Raw genomic sequence first — 19,869 nt, forward strand, 5'->3', positions numbered from 1 at the left:
GTGCTCACACGCACACACACAAATAGCAGCGAACACACACCTGGGTTGTCCATTTCACAGCCCTTCTCTAAACAAACTAACAAACTACTGCAGCAGAACGCAAGGAGAGAGAGAGAAAGCAGGGAAAGAAGTGAAGAGCAGTGGGCGGAGTCTAACTCTGCCAGTATCCTATGAGAGACCTGGGTGTTGAAAAGAGGTGTGGCTTGTCGTTAGTAACATCTGTGCCTGTGTCCTCAGAGAGAGAGAGAGAGAGAGAGAGAGAGAGAGGGAGGGGAAAAGAGAAGGGGGCGCGTTTGTATGAGATGGTCTGTTGAACAGCAGGGAGACGCTGCATGTGTTTACCGGTCAGCCGATGAGGATCGCTCACGCCGGCTCTCGAATATGGAAGCGTTCTGGGACTGATCTACGGCACATTTATGTTCAGAATGACTGAAGTGACATCCTTGAATTTACATTCTTCTCAAGCCTTTTAGAGAAGATCCTTTTGGCTTCTGGAGCCAGTCTCGTTTCCTCTTGAGGGATGTAACATTAAACGGACCGTAAGCAAAGGCATACAGGGTAAGTTAACACAAGCATCTCATGACAGTCTGAATGAACGTTTGCGGGGCATTTCTCCTGTGTTGTTCTTTAGCTGTGACGGAACGGCAGCTGAGCTGTTTTAATAGCTCGTAAAGCCTTGAAGGGCAGGTGTGCGTTCTCTCACTGAGCGCTGTGGACGTGTGCGGCTCTGCAGTGTGTCCGCTGAGGTGACAAGACATGCGGCTCTCCTTTAATCATCCGAATTATGCATACAAATATAAAATGAGAGTATTAAACGCGTCGCAGGCATCCATTTTAATATGACTGGACTGGGTGAGCGGAGATCACCTTGAAAGCAAACTGCTTTCACAAATTGACGAGTCTTTCCTGGCTGTATTCCTTATCTTGAGCATTTGTTTTGGTTGCATTTATTGTCATGGGATGTGCTTAAAGGAGAACAAGTTGTTTGGTTGTTTAACTCCAGCATGAGTGATTATTTTCACGGTATCTTTCATGCTCTGAGCTGTCATATCGAGATAGCTTATGGTCTTTCGGTTCAAAATGTTGCTGTCACATCTGTTTCAAGCGCTACCCCATCCTCAGAGGTATCTGGGTTAAGACTGAGGCAGTTGTGGGTTCAAAGCAGTAGCTTCTGAAGCTTTATCTCCCTCTTGTCCTTTATTTTACCTTTTTATTCTTTGATATGTTGCTGTCTTTCCGCTGTAGAGCTCTGGATGGTGTCGTTCATAATTAATGTAAATATTCGGGCTGATATCGAGGGAGAATTCTGCTGACCTATCAAATGTCTCATAGGCTAATTGCTCATTTAAATATGAAATGGTTTTTAATAAGAGGGTGTGGCTCACCTTCTGGATTGCAGGATTTAATTTGGCTGTCAGATTCTCATTTCACATGGTCATCTAAACATTGTTAGACAGAAGTCATCAAAAACGCAAGTTAATTATTTGTATTTGTTTACTGTGGTTGTCCTTGGATTAGTGCAAAAAAGAGGGTTGAATGCCGGTCGACGATACATGTGCTGGTTGCCATGGCAACACCAGGGCAAGGGCGGGACTGATAGCATCCTTAATGCAAAGATTTTGCTACACTTTTGCCATGTAATGCTTTCACATCACTGAATTTATGTTTTGTCTGTGTTGTGTTATATTTATGTCTAAAGTGTATAGTGCAATTTTAAATGAATGGAGAAAGATGGATGATATGTAAAGTGTATAAAACCTATAACTCATTATCCTTTGTGCTTCAGCAAAATTGGCATTTCGTGAGGATGTCCCTAGCCTCGGGGGAAGTATAGGATCAAGTTAGCATTCGCAGTGGTCAAAGGAGTCAGCGAGCCGCCATACTGTGTCAGGTGTCATTTCCTGTCAGTCGGAGTCTCAGAGTCCACAATATCTCTCCACTGAACTCCTTCAATCTTTTATCCACGGCCAACACAACTCTTGTGGCCCCCAGGCCGAGGCAAGTTCAGACTGCCATCTGCAAGCATGCCTGCTGCATTTGAGCTAAATGTGGGCTACATTGACTCATTATTTCAGGGCTTTAGCTGTGTAAACCAGAAGAGTGCATTAAAAAGTCCAATCTGGCCTATGCAGATAATCTGCACCATTTCTAATTTTAATTCTAAGTTTTTCATCTAATATTTATTTTATAAATATGTTTTATCTAATATTTTATATTTTATTTTATGTCAGCTTAATTGTAATTACATAAAAGGATTATAATAGTTTTAGTTAACAGTAACAACACTGCCGATAACAACAAGTGGCCGATATTCAAATTTTATTCTATTTTGTCTTAATAAATAAAAAATACAACAGTATAAACGAAAACAAATAGTTTTAAAGTGAAAGTTAGGCATCACAACCATTTTAATGTATAGTATGACAAAAGCATAAATATTTTGACATTTGCTAATGATTACATTGTGCAGAGTTATTTAATTATTAGGGGTTTTAACAATTAACTTCAGGTGAACATTAGTGACAGCAAAGGTAATCTAAATTGAGAAAATGAGAAATTTATATATTTAGAATATAATTGATCCAAAAACAATAATTAAAAGAAAAATTATAATATTGACCAATAACCAATATTGTGCAACCTTATGAAAACATCTATATTTAAAATAACATGATCTAGATGGTAGGGCTGAACGAGTAATTGCATTTGCGATAATATCGCGATATGAAATAACGCGATTTTTCAATCGCAGAGGCTGCGATTACACGGTCACGTGACACGCGAGAGTAAAGAGGTATGTTGGACTTGAATATCAGATGGGTGTGTGTCATCAAAGTACGGCGAGAGAAAGCATAAGGAGACGTCTGCGCTCTTATAGCTCTCGCAGTACTTTGATGACACACACCCATCGGTCTAAGCAGCGCTGCTTCAAGTCGAGCGCGGGCCATCGGCAGAAAAAGAAAAGAAATAAAACAGTAAACAGCCAAAGGACGTAACTTAGAATGGGAGATGGATTGGTTTGTGAAAGGGAAGAGAAAAGCCATAGATGAAGTCGCACAGACCCAGTACAGGTGCTGGTCATTTAAAAGCTAAATGCAGAAAATATGACAAGGCCTATCTTGCTCTCGGCTTCACTACGCTACAGTTGTCGCGTCGCGCCACAACAGCTCTACACTGGACGCGGCAAAGCGACCGTTGCAAATCATTTTAACTTTGAGTCAGTACGTCATAAATAGAACAAGGCATCAGTTTAATGTCGGGTTTTGTCTTGTCACGCCGCATCCAGTGTATACAGCGTCACTGATTATAATGGTTTCTACTGTATTTTGCCGCTCGCGTCCGGTGTAGACACACGGTGTTTAATGTTGTTGGTGAGGAGGAAAGCCTGTGTGTGTCCTATGCCTTAGCGGACAGCATGAAACCCACAATAAATAAATAAATAACTGCGAGAGGAGAATAATAATAATAATAATAAGTTATTCTCTCTATGCTATTTTTCAATGTTTCAAGTGATGCAGGTGTTTGTTTCCTTGTAGGTTTTTTTAATTAAAAAAGTATAAATTTTTCATAATGTTATGAAATTATTTGGTAGTCTGAGGTGGGATGGGGATTCCGGAAGGGGGGGCGCGACCAAAAAAAGTTTGAGATCCACTGGTCTAAAGTTAACAGACAGTGTTTAAAAAGTGCAGTGCACATGTTTACATATGTTTATTACAATGACTTTGAATTACCCAAAGTAGTGTGGTAAAGCAACAGCTTTGTTTTTATATTTCTGCAATCTACTTTAGTTTGTGTGATTTGTTAGTTATTCTCTCTATGCTATTTTTCAATGTTTCAAGTGATGCAGGTGTTTGTTTCCTTGTAGGTTTTTTTAATTAAAAAAGTATAAATTTTTCATAATGTTATGAAATTATTTGGTAGTCTGAGGTGGGATGGGGATTCCGGAAGGGGGGGCGCGACCAAAAAGTGCACATGTTTACATATGTTTATTACAGTGACTTTGAATTACCCAAAGTAGTGTGGTAAAGCAACAGATTTGTTTTTATATTTCTGCAATCTACTTTAGTTTGTGTGATTTGTTACTGACTTTCATATTAATGTTTACACCAGGCTTATTTAAACATAATTATTACATGCTTACAAGGTTGGAAGTTCAACAGATCCGACAACATACTGTGATTGTAGTTGTTAAATAAAAATGTCATTCATATCAATTCATGCATCACCTAATTTCATCGTAACATATAGGCCTGGCCTACAGAAAAGAACATTTATGTTTAATCTATCTAATAGTGTGTTGAGCATACTATACAATCATTTATAGCTTGCCTTTGTTGAATAATACAGAACATGAAGAGCTTTAAAAAAATAATTGCATATTAAATCGCAATCGCAATATTGGTAAAAAAAATCGCAATTAGATTATTTTCCACAATCGTTCAACCCTACTAGATAGTTATTTGAGTTTAACTGGGGGATAGGGTTGGGTTTGTGTCAGAACCAGGCTAGGATAATGAACCCCTGATAAAATGATCACTATTCTGTTAAACCCAGTTTGGCCTGGCCTCTCAGATGGGAGTGTCAGTGTGGAGAGGAATGCTCATGCTTTTGACTGTTGTGTGTGTGTGTGTGTCTGTGCTTGTGTATGCAGTTTGTGCAAGTGTCGAGAGGGGGGATGGTGGTCTCATTGTCTACAGAACATGTTTGACTGGCTGTCTGCAAGGGGGAGCAGCTATTCAAACCTCTTCATCTTCTCCTCCTGTTTTTCCTTCTAAATTACCCCTGACAGGAGGGAGTGTGGAATCTGAACCCCAGCTTTGGGTTCACGTCGTAGGAATCCCTGCCTGGCCCGTGCCGTGAAGCTCACTGTGGTCTTCCATCCAGATACTGTGTTCCTTAAAACATAAGGGGGAGACCTAGCTGTTAGCTTGATAGCTACCACCACCCTCATGATTAATGAAGGGCTTTTCTCACAATCGTAGTGTTACTCAACACCTCTTTTGAAAGCTTCAGTCTATATCTCACTCTCCAGGTCTACGAGTCCCCATGCTGGGAAGCACTCAAAGGTTCCCCAGTGCTCCTCTCCACAATGTTGATTTAAGAAGCTATTTTAAGGGCAAGCATTATGAACTTATCGGTGTGTGAAATGTGTGCTGGCCCCATCCCAAATGACACACTTGATGTGGAGTGGCCTTGTGGTCTTTGCTTCTGCAGATTCATGAAATCCACAAGACCGTATACTGTCCTATTTGTGATGTTAGGTTTGAGAAGGGTGCTTTTTTTAAACCTTTTGTTAACGTTTATGGACCTCATAGTGGAATATTACCTCAACAATCCTTGCGAAGGACAGTGAGGACTAATGTTGTCATTTGGGACACGTCCATTATTTCTCAAGCTTTAGGCTAGGTTTGTCCTTTTTTCTTTTAATTGAGAGTTTTGTTCTGGTATCATCAGTATTGATTGACAATAAAAGCAAGTTTTATCAACCAGGCATCAAGTGTAGATTTAGAGGGCAGTAAGGGGTTGACACTATCATTTGGGACATGTCCATTATTTCTCGATTTCTAGGCAAGGATTGACTCCTTTATGCGCTTTGAGAGTTTTGTTCTAGTATCAGTATTGATCGACCTTAAGAGCTGATTTTGTCAACCAGGCGTCAAGTGTAGACTTGGAGGATGGCGAGGGGTTGACGTTGTCATTTGGCACACGTCCATATTTCTTGATTTCTTGGCTAGATTTGACCCCTTTACTTTTACTTGATTTTTATTTTTGTATGGGTATTTATTGACTATAAAAACTGGTTTCATCAACTAGGCATCAAGTGTAGACTTGGAAAATGGCGAGGGCTAATGTTGTCAGTTGGGACATGCCCATTATTTTTACATTTATATTGTAGGTTTGACCCCTTTTCGTTTAATTGGAAATTTTGTTCTGGTATCAGTTGTTATTGATCTTCGTGGATGGCGAGGGGTTGATGTTGTCATTTGGGACACATCCATATTTCTTGATTTCTAGGCTTAGATTGGACCCCTTTTCCTTTAATTTGAATTGAATTTTTATATCAGTATTTATTGACTATAAAAACTGGTTTCATCAACTAAGCATTAAGTTTAGACTTGGAAGATGGCGAGGGATAATGTCATTTGGGATACGTCTGTTATTGTAATTGATGTTGCCACAAAATTGAGCAGAGGATAACCTTATGCAAATAAACAATGAATGCAAAAACTATCAATGGGAATGAGAGAGAAATAGAGTAGGAATGTGACTTAATCACTGTCAGTGTAAACACTTTTTGGTTGTAGAATTAAATTAATTTTAAATGTTTCAGACAAGTGAAATGGCATGCTTGCAGCCATAAAACAGATTAACGCATGGCCTGTACATGTGTATTAAAAAGCCACTACCCCTGAATGCCCTGTTGTCAGCTTTCTGAGAGAAAATCTGATTTGGCAGTCACTCCCAGAACGGTCCCAGGCCACTGCGTTAAAATGACATTTGCACCCCAGAAACGCTCTTGTTGACTCTACGTTGGATACACTAATGTACAGAATCCAAGCAACCAATAATAAACATAGACCACTGAGTTATTTTGTTACATTTTATTTTATTAAAAGAGATGTAAATTGTGGAAGACACTGTTGCACTAGGCTGCCGCTGTGTCAGTGAAACAGTTGTGTGAGTCTGTATTTTATTTTATTTTTTAGAATTTAACTGTAAATTAGGATAGACACTGTTGGAGTAGGGATTGCAAGAGCTTGCACTGTGGCAGTTTTGGCAGTGTGTAGTTAATATTTACTAGTGCTGTTTTATTTTATTTTATTTTATGAAAACAGAACTGTAAATTGTTGCAGACACTGTCTAGAGATTATAAGAGCTTATTCTGATTTAACTGGATTTTCAGTGTTATCGTTGAACGCTTTTCTTGGTTTGGGATGTTTCCACAGCTCTTATCATTCTTTAAGAAACTAGCTAGGCCAAAAGAGGCATTTATTTCACTTGACTGTGTATGCTGCTACTAACCTACTAATTGTGGATTACTATTAATTGCCTTTATTTAATGCTTAATGGTTTTCCTAGTACTTATACTTGAGTTAGATGAAAGACTGACTCATTGTGGGTTGAATACTCAACAGAGAACACAGCCTGATTAGTTAGTGATTTGTTTTGTTCCACAGCATAGGCCTATATTATAATAAAATGTAATTGGCTTGTATTTGATGCTTGTTAAGCAGTTTTAACCTTTTTCTGTGCTGAATCCTAAGTAATGTAATCTGGGCATCACTCCAGCCAAATTATCAGATTAAGTGCACTTAGTTTTTGCTGAGTAGGAGCTGAGAAGAGAAATGGAAAGAGAAAATAGAAGACTGAAACGGTAGGACAGAAATGGCCTTGTTTTGTACAGGCCTTCCTGATGGGGTGAGGGGTGTTCAGCCTGTCACAGTGGATAAAGTCACCGCTGGTACGTCCTGACACATGGCTCTCAGTCTTTGTAATTTTTCTTTCATTTCTTTCTTATTCTGATGGCCTGACTGACTGGAAGGATGTTTATGTTTATTTCCAAACCAACACTAGACACTAAATGTCACTGTATATCTCCACCCTTTGTCTGCAGGTGTATTGTTACTATAGTTGGCTTACAATGACTTGGGTGTGTGTGACCGTCTCTTATGCACAGAGCAGTATGTAATTAAATATGTGAACGGATACAAACAAATAAGTGGCTTATGGCACACAAACAGCACTTTCTATTCAGTAAATCTGACTGAATCCAGATGATTTAAGCTGTTTACAGCTAGATCTTGGGGTTTGGATTCTGTTTTGTGTAGATTAATTACCAACTGTATGCACATACAATTTGCAAATTAAAGAAAATAATTGTTAATGGCAAAACCGGATAATTATTCCAAAATGTATTACAGTTCAGATTCAATGTATAGCAACCCAATTAGGCTATCTCTTTATTTTCTGTATGGAGCGTCTGATTCGCTGTCAGTGTTGTTGTTGCTGATTCACTTACTCACTACTTGTGCATGTGGTGCGAAACAGTCTTTGGCATTGTGTTTTTCAAGGAAGATTGACTCATTCTGTGACAAAAATAACAGAAGCAGTCTAACGAGTGTTGGACTCGAATGCAGACTTGAACCCAATTACCATTAGCGCCCTGAGGACACAGGAAGAGTGACAATAGGGTGCATGGTGAGATGGCAGTGGGGTTGAGCAGAGCTCGGCTGGCTATGTGCGGAATGTGGCCTGTCAGGACAGGCCCACAGGGAAGATAAAACCTCAGCAGGGCCAGAAGTGAAAGAGTTGAAAGATTAATGCAGTTACCGTATCAATGTGAACACCAGTGGCTTACAGTGGCGATCTACACTAAACCTCTTTGTATAAATCCCTCAACAGTACCCCTCTCCCTTTTTGTTGTCACAAGTAAAAGGTCTTAGTAACTGAAAATGCTTAGTAACTGTGCTTCCTGCTTGTACATTTTGGCCACTGAAAAGGTATTTCCGATGATGACAAAGAAAACGATATTTGTAACATCAGTAAGTACTTCTGAAATGCTTCTACTTCCTTCTTAGGACAATGTTGAAGCTACTATGAAACTGTAAGCTTGCAAGCCATGAGCTACATGTGAAAATATAGAGCACAACAGTTTTGTTTTGGAAGTACAACTTCCATTTTCTCCACTGGGTAATTGAGTCTTTAAAGATAGACCTACTGTGAGCTACAAGATCTCAATGGCATAGCTTTTGTTGAAGCCACCTGTCTGAACTGTTTCAACTTATTTTTTAAAGAATCATGTTCCACATCTGATTTCCTGTTTTAAAAAAATCTATATTACCCATGATTCTGCAGAGAAATCTCCACGAATCAGAGAACTGGGACAAGCAAATTGCACCAAAATAACTCTTTAGTGAATAATGTAGAGTCAGTCTAAAAATTACTTACATATTTGTATATATATTGTATATACAGTGGGGCAAAAAAGTATTTAGTCAGCTACCTATATATGTATATAAGCAACATATTTAAATCAATAGTTTTAGATTCCTCCATTATTTTATTTTATTTATTTATTTTTTGTCACTAGCAGTGCTTCATTGAACTAGTTTTTAACCCTCACCGCGCTAACACCATTAAAGTAATAGTTCACCCAAAAATGAAAATTTTGTCATTTACTCATGTCATTCCAAACCTGTTTAAATTTAATTTATATGTTGAACACATAGATATTTAGAAAAATTGAAGAACCAAACAGTTGTTGGTCCCCATTGACTTTCATAGGTAGGGAAAGAAGTACTATGGAAGTCAATGGGGGACCATCAACTGTTTGATTACCTGCATTCTTCAAAATATCTTCTTTTATGTTCAACATAAGAAAGAAACTCACACAGGTTTGGAACGACATGAGGGTGAGTAAATGAATAATGACAACATTTTCATATTTGGGTGAACTCAACTATACCTTTAAGTACACAGTCATGTTCCTTTGTCTTTTTGTGTGATTTTCAAATAATTTTTTGTTTCAAATCAAAGTGTATGTTGTGATTTACCTCGTAGGTTGGTTTGGTTTGTGGTTTATAATGAAGACTTGTGCGCTCTATTACACTGAACAGATACAGTTACATTTGTACTAAATAAATCTACAAAACAACATTATTTATATAATCAAGTCAAAAACTATTTGTCATTTTATTTGGTGAATACTTTATTTGATTCTGTTCATGTTATTAAACAAACTGATTCAAACTGCTTACCAACATTATATCTGAGCGCGAGTCAGAGAGGACTAGGTGTGCTTGCTACATGTTTTATAGACTGTGATGACAAGCATTGATTTGCTTGACAAAAGTAACTTTTTCAGTACCGTGACAGTATAGCTACGCTCTTTTCAAAATAGTCAAGCGGTAGTGTCGCTTTTAGCTTCTCAACGCTGGTTGTTAGAGCGGTGACATCTGTCATGAAATGTGTTTTTCTCACTCTATCACCTTCACCGGCTTCCTGTTTATCTTCTTCGGAAGATAAAATCATTTTTCTGGTTGTTCATTTGTCATGTTGACATTCTTTCCATTTTGTTGGAAACTTTAAACAACAGGGTTAATGTTTAAAGAACGTCGTCTCAAGGTCATTCGATTTTTATCATATTTCTTTTTGAGCTCTGTGTTTTAAGGTTGCTAAATGGAACAATTGGAGTTAGCAGACCATTTCTGTTTCTCCTGATAGTATCTGTGTTTGAAGTCTCAAATGTGTCTCAGTAAACACTTAGGACTGCTTGTTCCTGCTCATGTGTCTTCCAGCTAAGTACACCTTGCACCTCTATGGAAATAACAAGGAAGTGATTTACAGTAAACTCTTGACCCCAATGCATTTGCCTCTAATGCTGCAGGCACATACTGTACAGCCTCTATCACAGTTTAAGTCTTTTGCATCAGCAGTAATTACTTATTGCTTAATCATAATCCATCTGTAAAAGATTAAGCGGCGGCCCCTATGGCAGTCACATGGCGGAGCGGGGGTTTGTTTTTTACTTTATGCAAAGCAGTCAGGTCACATGACCGCCTCTGTTTGTTGTGTCAGCTGAATAAGAAAAAAGGAGAGATTCTAATGTGTGTCAGCAAGTCATAACTCCTCTATACAATGGTTTCAGTTTGAAATCTGGCCTGTTAAACGGCAGTGTGTGAATGCAATAAAACTGAGGGAATTAATATACCATGTTAATAAACTAAAAATAATCTCTTTCTGTTGACAGAACATAATAAACATATTTTATGCATAACACTTAGGTTGGTTTGCTTTCATTTTTGACCTCACTGCTACTTAATGATACAAATTTTAGATTAGCAAGTTTGGGCTGCCAAATGTTAAACAGCGATGGAATCAAATGTCATTTTAGGATGTATGAGGACAGGTTATAGCCTCTAGGTTACATGCTTAGTGAAATGTTTTGTGGTTTAGTTCTGTGTTTATAGTAATCTGGGATAAAAAAGCATATAAATTCTCTGCTTGTTTCTATCAGTTTTATTAATGGTTTGTGACTTTGCCAAGAAATAATCTTGCAATAAACATTTCTTAAGTAGTATTTTTGTCTTCTTTTCCAGTAAAACATCTAAATACAAATGCACTCATATTCATGACATATTCTCAGAAAATAAGCCTTATACAGTACAAATGTTTAGCAGGTTAATTTATCTTTTTATTCGGATACAAAACAGAAATATTTATTTTTAATATATAGCGTATTTTTTTAAAACCAAAGGATATGTTTATTTAAATTATGTGTGACCAATTGACTCTGTATAAAGACACTTGTATTTGTGCTTGTGTCTGATGACAGTGAGAATGTCAGACTTTGTAACAGTTGTTTATTCCACTTTGGTGAAAATGGAGGTAATTTGTATGTGCAATAAATCCTCATTCATTCCATCATCTCTTACTGATGCAGTTCCAGCCATAACCACCTTCCTTTGGTTAGGGCCACTTGCAACACAGCTCTCCAAACACCATTTTGGAATAAACCACAGCACAGATTTCCAAAAACTGGTCAAGACACTGAAAAAAAAAAAACCAAAGACAGACTGGATTGGCCATATCTGACACAAAAGTCCAAAATCCACCCAGTCCATGTTAACTTACAGTAAACATAGACTCTCAGGGTTTTGGCACAGAGTGGATTTTCAAAAAGAAAGTTGGAGATTTAAAAAAATATTAAGAAAATAATTAATTAATCAACTTATGTTAACAGATGTTTAAATATTTTTACTGTAAAAAATATTTGTGTGTGTGTGTGTGTGTGAACACAAACTGGCATTCCTGGTATCAAAGACACTGATTACTCACAAGTCAAACTGTCTTGATTCTAACCTTATGGTCTAATGCTGTTAAAGGTTATTTTATTATCAGCTTCGAGTCAGCCAGAGGTTAGGCAGAGAATCTGAGCGAGTGTTGTTGGAGTTTCCTCACTGTACTCCAGGGCCACAGGTCTATGCCACAGGGCACATGTATTGATATCGCACCACAGATAGGAAGGAATGCGTGGCGGCTCGTGATCTTTCGTGGACTGAGGGATGATCTCAGAGTTCACCCAACCAGATCGCTCCTGTCGGTTTGCAGGATGTCAGTAAGTGCAACCAGACGCTGACTGTTGGGTGAGGCAAGTAACGGCTCAGCTGGATTAGTAATATGTTGATGGGGTCGGTAAGATTGAAAAGAAGTCTCTTGTGCTCACCAAGGCTGCAAAATCGATTTGTTTTAGCTTTATAAATATCTTGACTGTCCCTTTTGAACAGTTTAATGAGTCCTTACTGTATTAATGTCTTCTTACAAACAAAAATTGTACTACATCTGGCATGTTTTAGTAAAGTTTTCCTAAGGATGAAACATATTACATACAAAACCCGTTTGAAGTTTGCAGTTTCAGTTGGGACTCGACCGGCTCCAATTCCAGGGAGGGGCAGCTGGGAATTCCACTGTGGCAATGGACTGGTGGAGAGGTGTTATATTCAGCTGTACTCCAGCTGTGTGGATTTATATTCGTGTCCGACAGGCGGTGAAGGGGCATCGGTGCCAGACTCGCCCACTCAAGGGAAGACTTGGCTAGGACCGTCTACATCTCCACCTACATAGCTTTCTCTCATCCACTTTATTTTTTCTCTTAAGTTCCTCGTTCTTTATTTTTTCCTAGAATAATCCTCAATCTTCTTCTGTCACGTTTTCCCACAGTGTGTTTCTCAGTGACCTCAGGGCAGCCATCTGTGATCAGAATCATCCTCCTTGGCCCACAGGGCAAACGGTTCCTCACTTTATGGGCGCTGACATGCCTCACAGGTGTTTGCACACACCTGCACGTCTGTACGCCTGTCCAAGGCAGAGAATCTTGCTGGTTTTGCAGATTCAACGTAGCGACTGTGGTGTTCATTGTTCAGGCCATGTGTTGTTTGTTTGTGGTTCCACACCCAAATGCAAAGCTGTAAAGACAGCTGATGGACCTTCTGCTGCTGGGCTTGAGTGACAGATGTTTCTACACAAAGAAGTTTGTCGTACACTAATTGTTATTACAGCAGTTGTTCATATTGCATTTTTGGAAAGTATGAACATAAAAGGCTAGTCTTGGATTATTGGGTTTATGGCAATAATGGCAATGGTAATAGATTCAGTGTGGTTTAGATTTATTAATTTATTCAAAGACACAATAAAATAATGTAACTTTTCAAACCTTTCTTTGAACATGCTTTTTATGTTCTGAATTAAAATTAGTGCTGTCAAACGTTTAAAGGGTTAGTTCACCCAAAAATGAAAATTAGCATGTGTTTTACTCACCGTCAAAGCATCCTAGGTGTATGTGACTTTCTTCTTTCAGACGAATCCATTCGAAGTTGTATTAAAAATTGTCCTGGCCCCTCCAAGCCTTTCAATGAGGGTAAGCGGGTGTTCGGTTGTCAACCGTTCAGAAGACGTGAAATAAAGTGCATCCGTAATAAAACGTACCTCACACGGCTCCGGGGGGTGAATAAAGGCCTCCTGTAGCGAATCCATGTATGTTTGTAAGATAAATATCCATATTTCAAACGTAATAAACACTTTTTTTCTCACTTCCGCTGACTGTGGTACGTGGAAGACGTTCAGGCGGATGACGTAAGACGTATGTGCAGCACGCGCCTCTGAGAAATGCAGGAGCAAAGGAAACAAAGTTTCCTTACTTTAGCAAAGGAAAACCAGTCTCCTTTTGGCTTATATCGAAATCCTCCGACATTTTTCTTTACAAATCCTCGTTTTGTGCTTCTAATTCGTGACCGGCGTTTTGTTTTGTCTCCGCACTCGTCACTAATCACGCTACGTCGACGTCTTACGTCACCTGCCGGAACGGCTTCCGCGTACCACAGTCAGCGGAAGTGAGAAAAAAGTGTTTATTACGTTTGAAATATGGATATTTATCTTATAAAAGTGCATGGATTCGCTACAGGATGACTTTATTCACCCCCCGGAGCCGTGTGAGGGACGTTTTATTACAGATACGCGCACACGTTATTTCACGTCTTCTGAACGGTTGACAACTAACACCCGCTTACCCCCAATTGAAAGGCTTGGAGGGGCCAGGACAATTTTTAATATAACTCCGACTGGATTCGTCTGAAAGAAGAAAGTCACATACACCTATGATGCGTCGAGTGTGAGTAAAACACAGGATAATTTTCATTTTTGGGTGAACTAACCCTTTAATCGCGATTAATCGAATCCAAAATAAAAGTTTTTGTTTACGTAATATATGTGTGTGTACTATGTATTTATTATGTATATATAAATACACACACATGCACGTATATATTTAAGAGAAATGTGTTATGTTTATATACTAAATATATTTATATATAATATAAATTAAATGAATATAAATATATCCATGTAAACACAGGTAAATATTTTCAAAATATATACTGTATATGTGTGTATTTATATATACATAATAAATATACACAGTACACACGCATATATTATGTAAACAAAAACTTTTATTTTGGATGCAATTAATCGTTTGACAGCACTAATTAAAATTAATTTTATTTTTTGGGGCACAAATTCAAAAAAGTCAGGGTGATGCAACTGTCCTTATATCATAATGGGAAAAAAAACTAATTGAAAAATGAAATTCTTAAAAAGAATAATAACAATTTTATTTTAAAAGTGTGTGTGTTTGTAACTTTTCCTTTAAACATATATTTCAATATAGTATTATAAATCTTATTTTTTTATATTTAAGACCTTTAAGTATATTATAAATTTTTTTGTATTATTTATTTATTTATTTATTTATTATGTTTTACGAAACAATACAAAAATTGCATATCTTAAATATTGGCAGGTGTTTTTTTTTTTATAAAGATCATTTCTTTTCTTTATTGTAAACACATATATTGTGACTTATTTGTCATTGACTCAGTGAAGTGACTTAACTTGCAGTCTCCTGTTCTCTTATTTGTCATGTTTGGATTTTATAAAAGGCTTTTTATTTTTGTTTGTGGTCGCTGGAACCCAGGATTTCTTTCTATTGTCCTAAATATAGATGTGGCCTAACACATGTGGATGCAAGCTGTGTTAATTTGCACAGCCTCTGTAATCCTATGTAGGGAGTGATGCATTGTGGTCCGTAGTCGCTCCTGTGATGTGGTTAGTTGGAATGAGCCAATCTGATAATTACATGCGCGTTATGTGACTACTTGTGGTGTTGACTAGGCCTAGGGGAGTCTTTCTGGGTTGACTTCTTGATTTAGAGTTTTAGATGAAGCAGAACTGTTAGATCATCGGGTTGTTGCCTGGGCTTTATCAAGGCTGATGAAAGTCTTTGTCCTGAGAAAAGACCTCAAGTCTTGACGAAAGTTCTTTTTTTGTTTTCTTACAGGGCTGAGTGACCCAAGCGTAGCTCTCACCTGGGGGAGGACCAGCACTCCCTCATTCCCATCCTCCCTTGAGCCCCCACTCTGAAGCAGCCATGGCGCCACGGAAACGTGGGGGCGGAGGGCACGGCGTGTCCTTTTTTTTCTGCTGCTTCCAGAGCAGTGACCACCCAGAGATCACCTACCGTCTGCGGGAGGACTTCGCCCTGCAGGCCATGGAGCCGGCTCTGCCCATTCCCAGCTATGACGAGCTGGACGCCATGTTCTCAGAGCTGGTGGTAGGTGCCATCTTCTAACATTTCTGTATAGTTTTATCTCTGCTGACTTCTGTCAGTTAAGACCAATGAATCTGACTTTGTTTCAGAGACCGATCTATATCGACCAGGACGATTACTCTTTCAGTATTTATCAATTATATTACATTACATTACATTAACATCCAAAAGTTTAAGGTTGGTAAAAATTCTTATGTTCACCAAGGCTACATTTATTTGTACAGTTTAATATACAGTTAAACCGTAATATTAGGACATATTATTACAATTTAAGGTAACTGTTTTCTATTTGAATATATTTTAAAATAGGATTAATTCCTGTGATGGCAAAGCAAAATTTTCCGAGTTACTCCAGTTTTTAGTGTCACATGATCCTTCAGAAATCATTCTAATTTCTAATTGAGCGTGCTGCTCAAGAAACATTTCTCTTTTTTCCCCAGATTCTTTGATATAGAAATTTTTGGTAACATTATATATGTTTTTACTGTCACTTTTAGACAAATTTTATGCATCCTTGCTGAATAAAAGTATTAATTTGTAAAAAAATTCTTACTGAGCCCAAACTTTTGAACAGTAGTGTGCATTATTTTATTTAAATATTTATTTAGTTATATATAAATATATAACATTTATATTAATACTACTACTAATAATAAAGTAAGCATTTTTACCATCACACAAGTATTTTTATGTGTTGCATGTGGAGCTAATTTACGAAGAACCAAAGCATTATTTTCACATACTCAGTTCCTCCGTGTTTGCGCTCTAATTTAGCATAATTAAAGAGCTGTAATTGATCCATCAAACATGTTGTCTTTAATCCTTGCTTGAATAGAAATCGCGGCAGTGTGGCGTGCTGCAGACTTTGCCTCTCTCTCTCTCTCGTCGTCTCCTCCATCTCTGCCAGCTTCCACTTTGCACATCAATGGGTTCCATTGAGTGGCCTTGTGTCTTGGACTGCACTGCAGAGTAATTGCTTGTTTTTGGTCTGACCCACACTTAACCTCCCTTTCCCTGTACTTGGGTTCGAATTGATGTACAACACAAAGCAGCAGCAGTTGTTCTCTTTTCACAGCCCTCATAGAAAGATTTCATGCTCTCAGCACGCGCCGTTCTGGCAAGTTATTGTTGAGTTTGTAAACCGGTGTTGCGTAACTGACAACCTGCTTGCTTATTCACATGTTGTTTTTCATGAAAAGTAATATTATGTTTAGTAGAAGATACCTGGGTAATTATTTGAAATACTGTAGCTGACATTTATTTAGTTTATTTATGTTATTATGCCAATTTCCCATCATGTCAGGGCTTGGCAAAGTCTTCTTAAAAATTCATCATATTCAGCACACTGAGTACATTAGAATTGCAAAAATATTCTTGGAACAAAGGGGCTTTTCAGGATAAAATGAAAATAATGAGGTACATGAAGGGAGTTTCCATGTGATTTAGCCATGATATGTCTTTTTTTATAGAATTAGATTAGGTATTTTGTGTTATGATTGGCCCCAGATATTACATTTGAGACTCAACCAAAATTATTGCGTTATAATCCTTTTATGGCATAGAATCAAAGTGATAGTTCACCCAAAAATTAAAATTCTGTCATTGTTTAAATTACGTGAATTATAAAAAAATATATATTTTAAAGAATGTAAGCTACTGGTTGCTCTTATCCATACTATTACAATAAATCTGGGCATAGAAGGACCATAAAAATATTGCAAAAGTGGTCCACATGATTGATGTGTCTTCAACGAGTTGAATTCCATAAGATTATCAGTCCAAATGATTCATTCGCATATTGGACATTGCTATTTCTCTCATGACCACACCAAAGAGAGCTAGAGTGGATGTCATTATTTTCATTGAATAATGACTAAAGTTTCTGAACATTTCTCACACAAAGTTATCATATAACTTCAGAAGACTTGCAAATGACAAATAGAAATGTTGCACATGAGATTTGTGGTGTTTTGTATCCTTTTTGAAGCTCTTTAAAAATTGGAATATCATATGAAACATTTTCAGATAAAGCACTGTTTCCATCTTATGTGTTAAGTAAAACAAAATAGTTGCTTCCTGGGAAACTGACGCAAACTATAAGTAATAAATATGGAAGCCAATGTAGCTTTTCCCGCCTCAGAGTGCACAGACAAAACAATAACAAAAGCTGTCATATTGTGTTTGGAGGCATATGCCAAATGTGTGGGAAAGTAATTGTGAGAGACAATTCTGGGAGGTAATTATACAAAATCATTTTGATGACAAACTTGAATGACTAAAATAAGATTTGAAATGGTGTGCATTGAGAGATTGGTCAGCTGGTTAGTCCAGTTATCCAGTCATAGATCTGTTGAGGCAAAGTCTCATGAGAATTGTATTTTAGTTTTTTTGCGCATCCTGGAATTAAATCTGTAAGTGTTTACCTCATATTTATGTGCATATCTTCTTATCGGATTAAAAAAAAAGTCCATCTCAGTTAAGCACAGAAATTGTTTATGCACATTTTAAGATTTTATGCACATCCTGGCTTTTCCATTCAGCTGTTTTAAGTGATATCCCAAAATGCGCATTAAAATATGTGAATGGAAACGGCTATTGTAATTGCATGGAAAAGAGTGACAAATTTCTCCTTTTGTGTTCTGCGGGACCAAGAGGTTTGGACAGACATGAGGGTGAATAAATAATGACAGAACTTTGATTTTCAGTTGAGCTATCTTATTAACATCTGTATAAAGCATGTAGGCATAGTTAATGCTTTATACGGCTTCAATAAACCATTATAGTGTAATTAATAACTTCTTTTAAACTCTTAAACTATTTTCGTTGATGTAATTCGAGAGTTATCCAACTGTATTCTCCAATAGAGTGCAAGTTTATTTTAATCAAGACTTGATTTGACAGCCCAATCACTTACTGGACAGTCTACAATAGAGAGTTTATGTTCTAGAGTGGACGTTTTCCTCATTATGAGTGCTGAAAGGTTTGCTGTAGTGATGTAGAGCATTGATAGATTGATGCACACGGCCCAGGCTTTAATGTTTGTTCTGCAGCTGAATGCTGGGGCTTGATGTGGCGTGTTGGGTTCAGATAAGGCAAGATGTGGTTTTCTGCATGAATGGAACATCCTGGTTGTAGTCTGGCTGCTCTTGACTGTAACAAAACACTGTACGCGTATGGTCTTTATGCGTATATGCCGGGGATGTCTAGACTTTCTGCTGACTGTGCAGCTCGTTTCCGCTAAAGGCCGGGGGATTCGCAGGAAGATGAGAGATGGAAGAGACACCAGACCGGATGAGAGGAACAGCAGCTCTTCCTCTCTCTTGCATCCCTGTGGAGAATCAGGGACATCACTGTCACCAAGAACTGCCAGACAGGAAGCCATTACCAGATTTGTCAGACAGATGTAGCGCTATACATGCAGGGATTTACAGTGAGAGATGTACGCTGAGAGGCCTCTTTATTAGGTTGTGCTGCTGAAATGGGCAGGTCGATCTTTGAATGTGATCCAATTCAGTTCGTAGAGTTCACATTCAATCAACTTTGACTGCTGAAACTGTCCTTTTCCACTATCAGGTTCTGCAGGTGTTTCATAGGCTTGATATGATCGCATGTGCTTGAATGAAACCGACACACTGAGATCTGCATTAGTGGACTGCTAGCTTTATTGAACAATTTATATTATGTTCAAAAGTTTGGGGCCATTATGATTTTCTTTTTTTGAAAGAAATTAATACTGTGCAATAAGGATCCAATAAATGATGAAATATGACAGTAAAAACTTTTATAATGTTGCAAAAAAACTTCTGTTTCGAATAAATTATATTTGAACTTTATATCCATCAATGTATTAAGGTTTCCACAGAAATATTAAGCAGCACATTTTCAACATTGATTAATAAGAAATGCTTAAAGGGGTCATATTATGCGATTTCAAGTTTTCCTTTCTCTTAAAATTCAGCTTTGCCAACACAGAAATAAATTATATTTTAAAATATATTCAAATAAAAAACAGAAAAATTGAACGTTATTTTAAATTTGAATAACATTCTATAATATTACCATTTTTACTGTATTTTTATCAAATAATTGCAGCCTTAGTGAGCATCAGTTTCTTTCCAAAAATGCAAACCTTTGAATCATTTTTCTTTTTTTTTTTTTTTTTTTGCATAAGACAATTATTTTGCATAATTTTAGATATTTTAACA

The 19,869-nt window shown here is 37.5% G+C and overlaps 1 protein-coding gene across 1 annotated transcript in view; it reads left to right on the forward strand.

Annotated features, from left to right (window-relative positions):
* Window positions 1-274: 274 nt before the first annotated feature.
* LOC107601912 (disheveled-associated activator of morphogenesis 1-like) overlaps window positions 275-19,869 on the forward strand; it is a 63,843-nt gene continuing 44,248 nt past the window's right edge. Inside the window, exons 1-2 of the mRNA XM_016294276.1 lie at window positions 275-558; window positions 15,395-15,667. Coding sequence (XP_016149762.1) covers window positions 15,485-15,667 — 183 coding nt within the window. The 5' untranslated portion in view covers window positions 275-558; window positions 15,395-15,484. The remainder of the gene's footprint in view (window positions 559-15,394; window positions 15,668-19,869) is intronic.

Source organism: Sinocyclocheilus grahami, unplaced genomic scaffold (assembly GCF_001515645.1).
Source record: "Sinocyclocheilus grahami isolate Dianchi unplaced genomic scaffold, SAMN03320097.WGS_v1.1 scaffold314.1, whole genome shotgun sequence".
Classification (NCBI taxonomy): domain Eukaryota; kingdom Metazoa; phylum Chordata; class Actinopteri; order Cypriniformes; family Cyprinidae; genus Sinocyclocheilus; species Sinocyclocheilus grahami.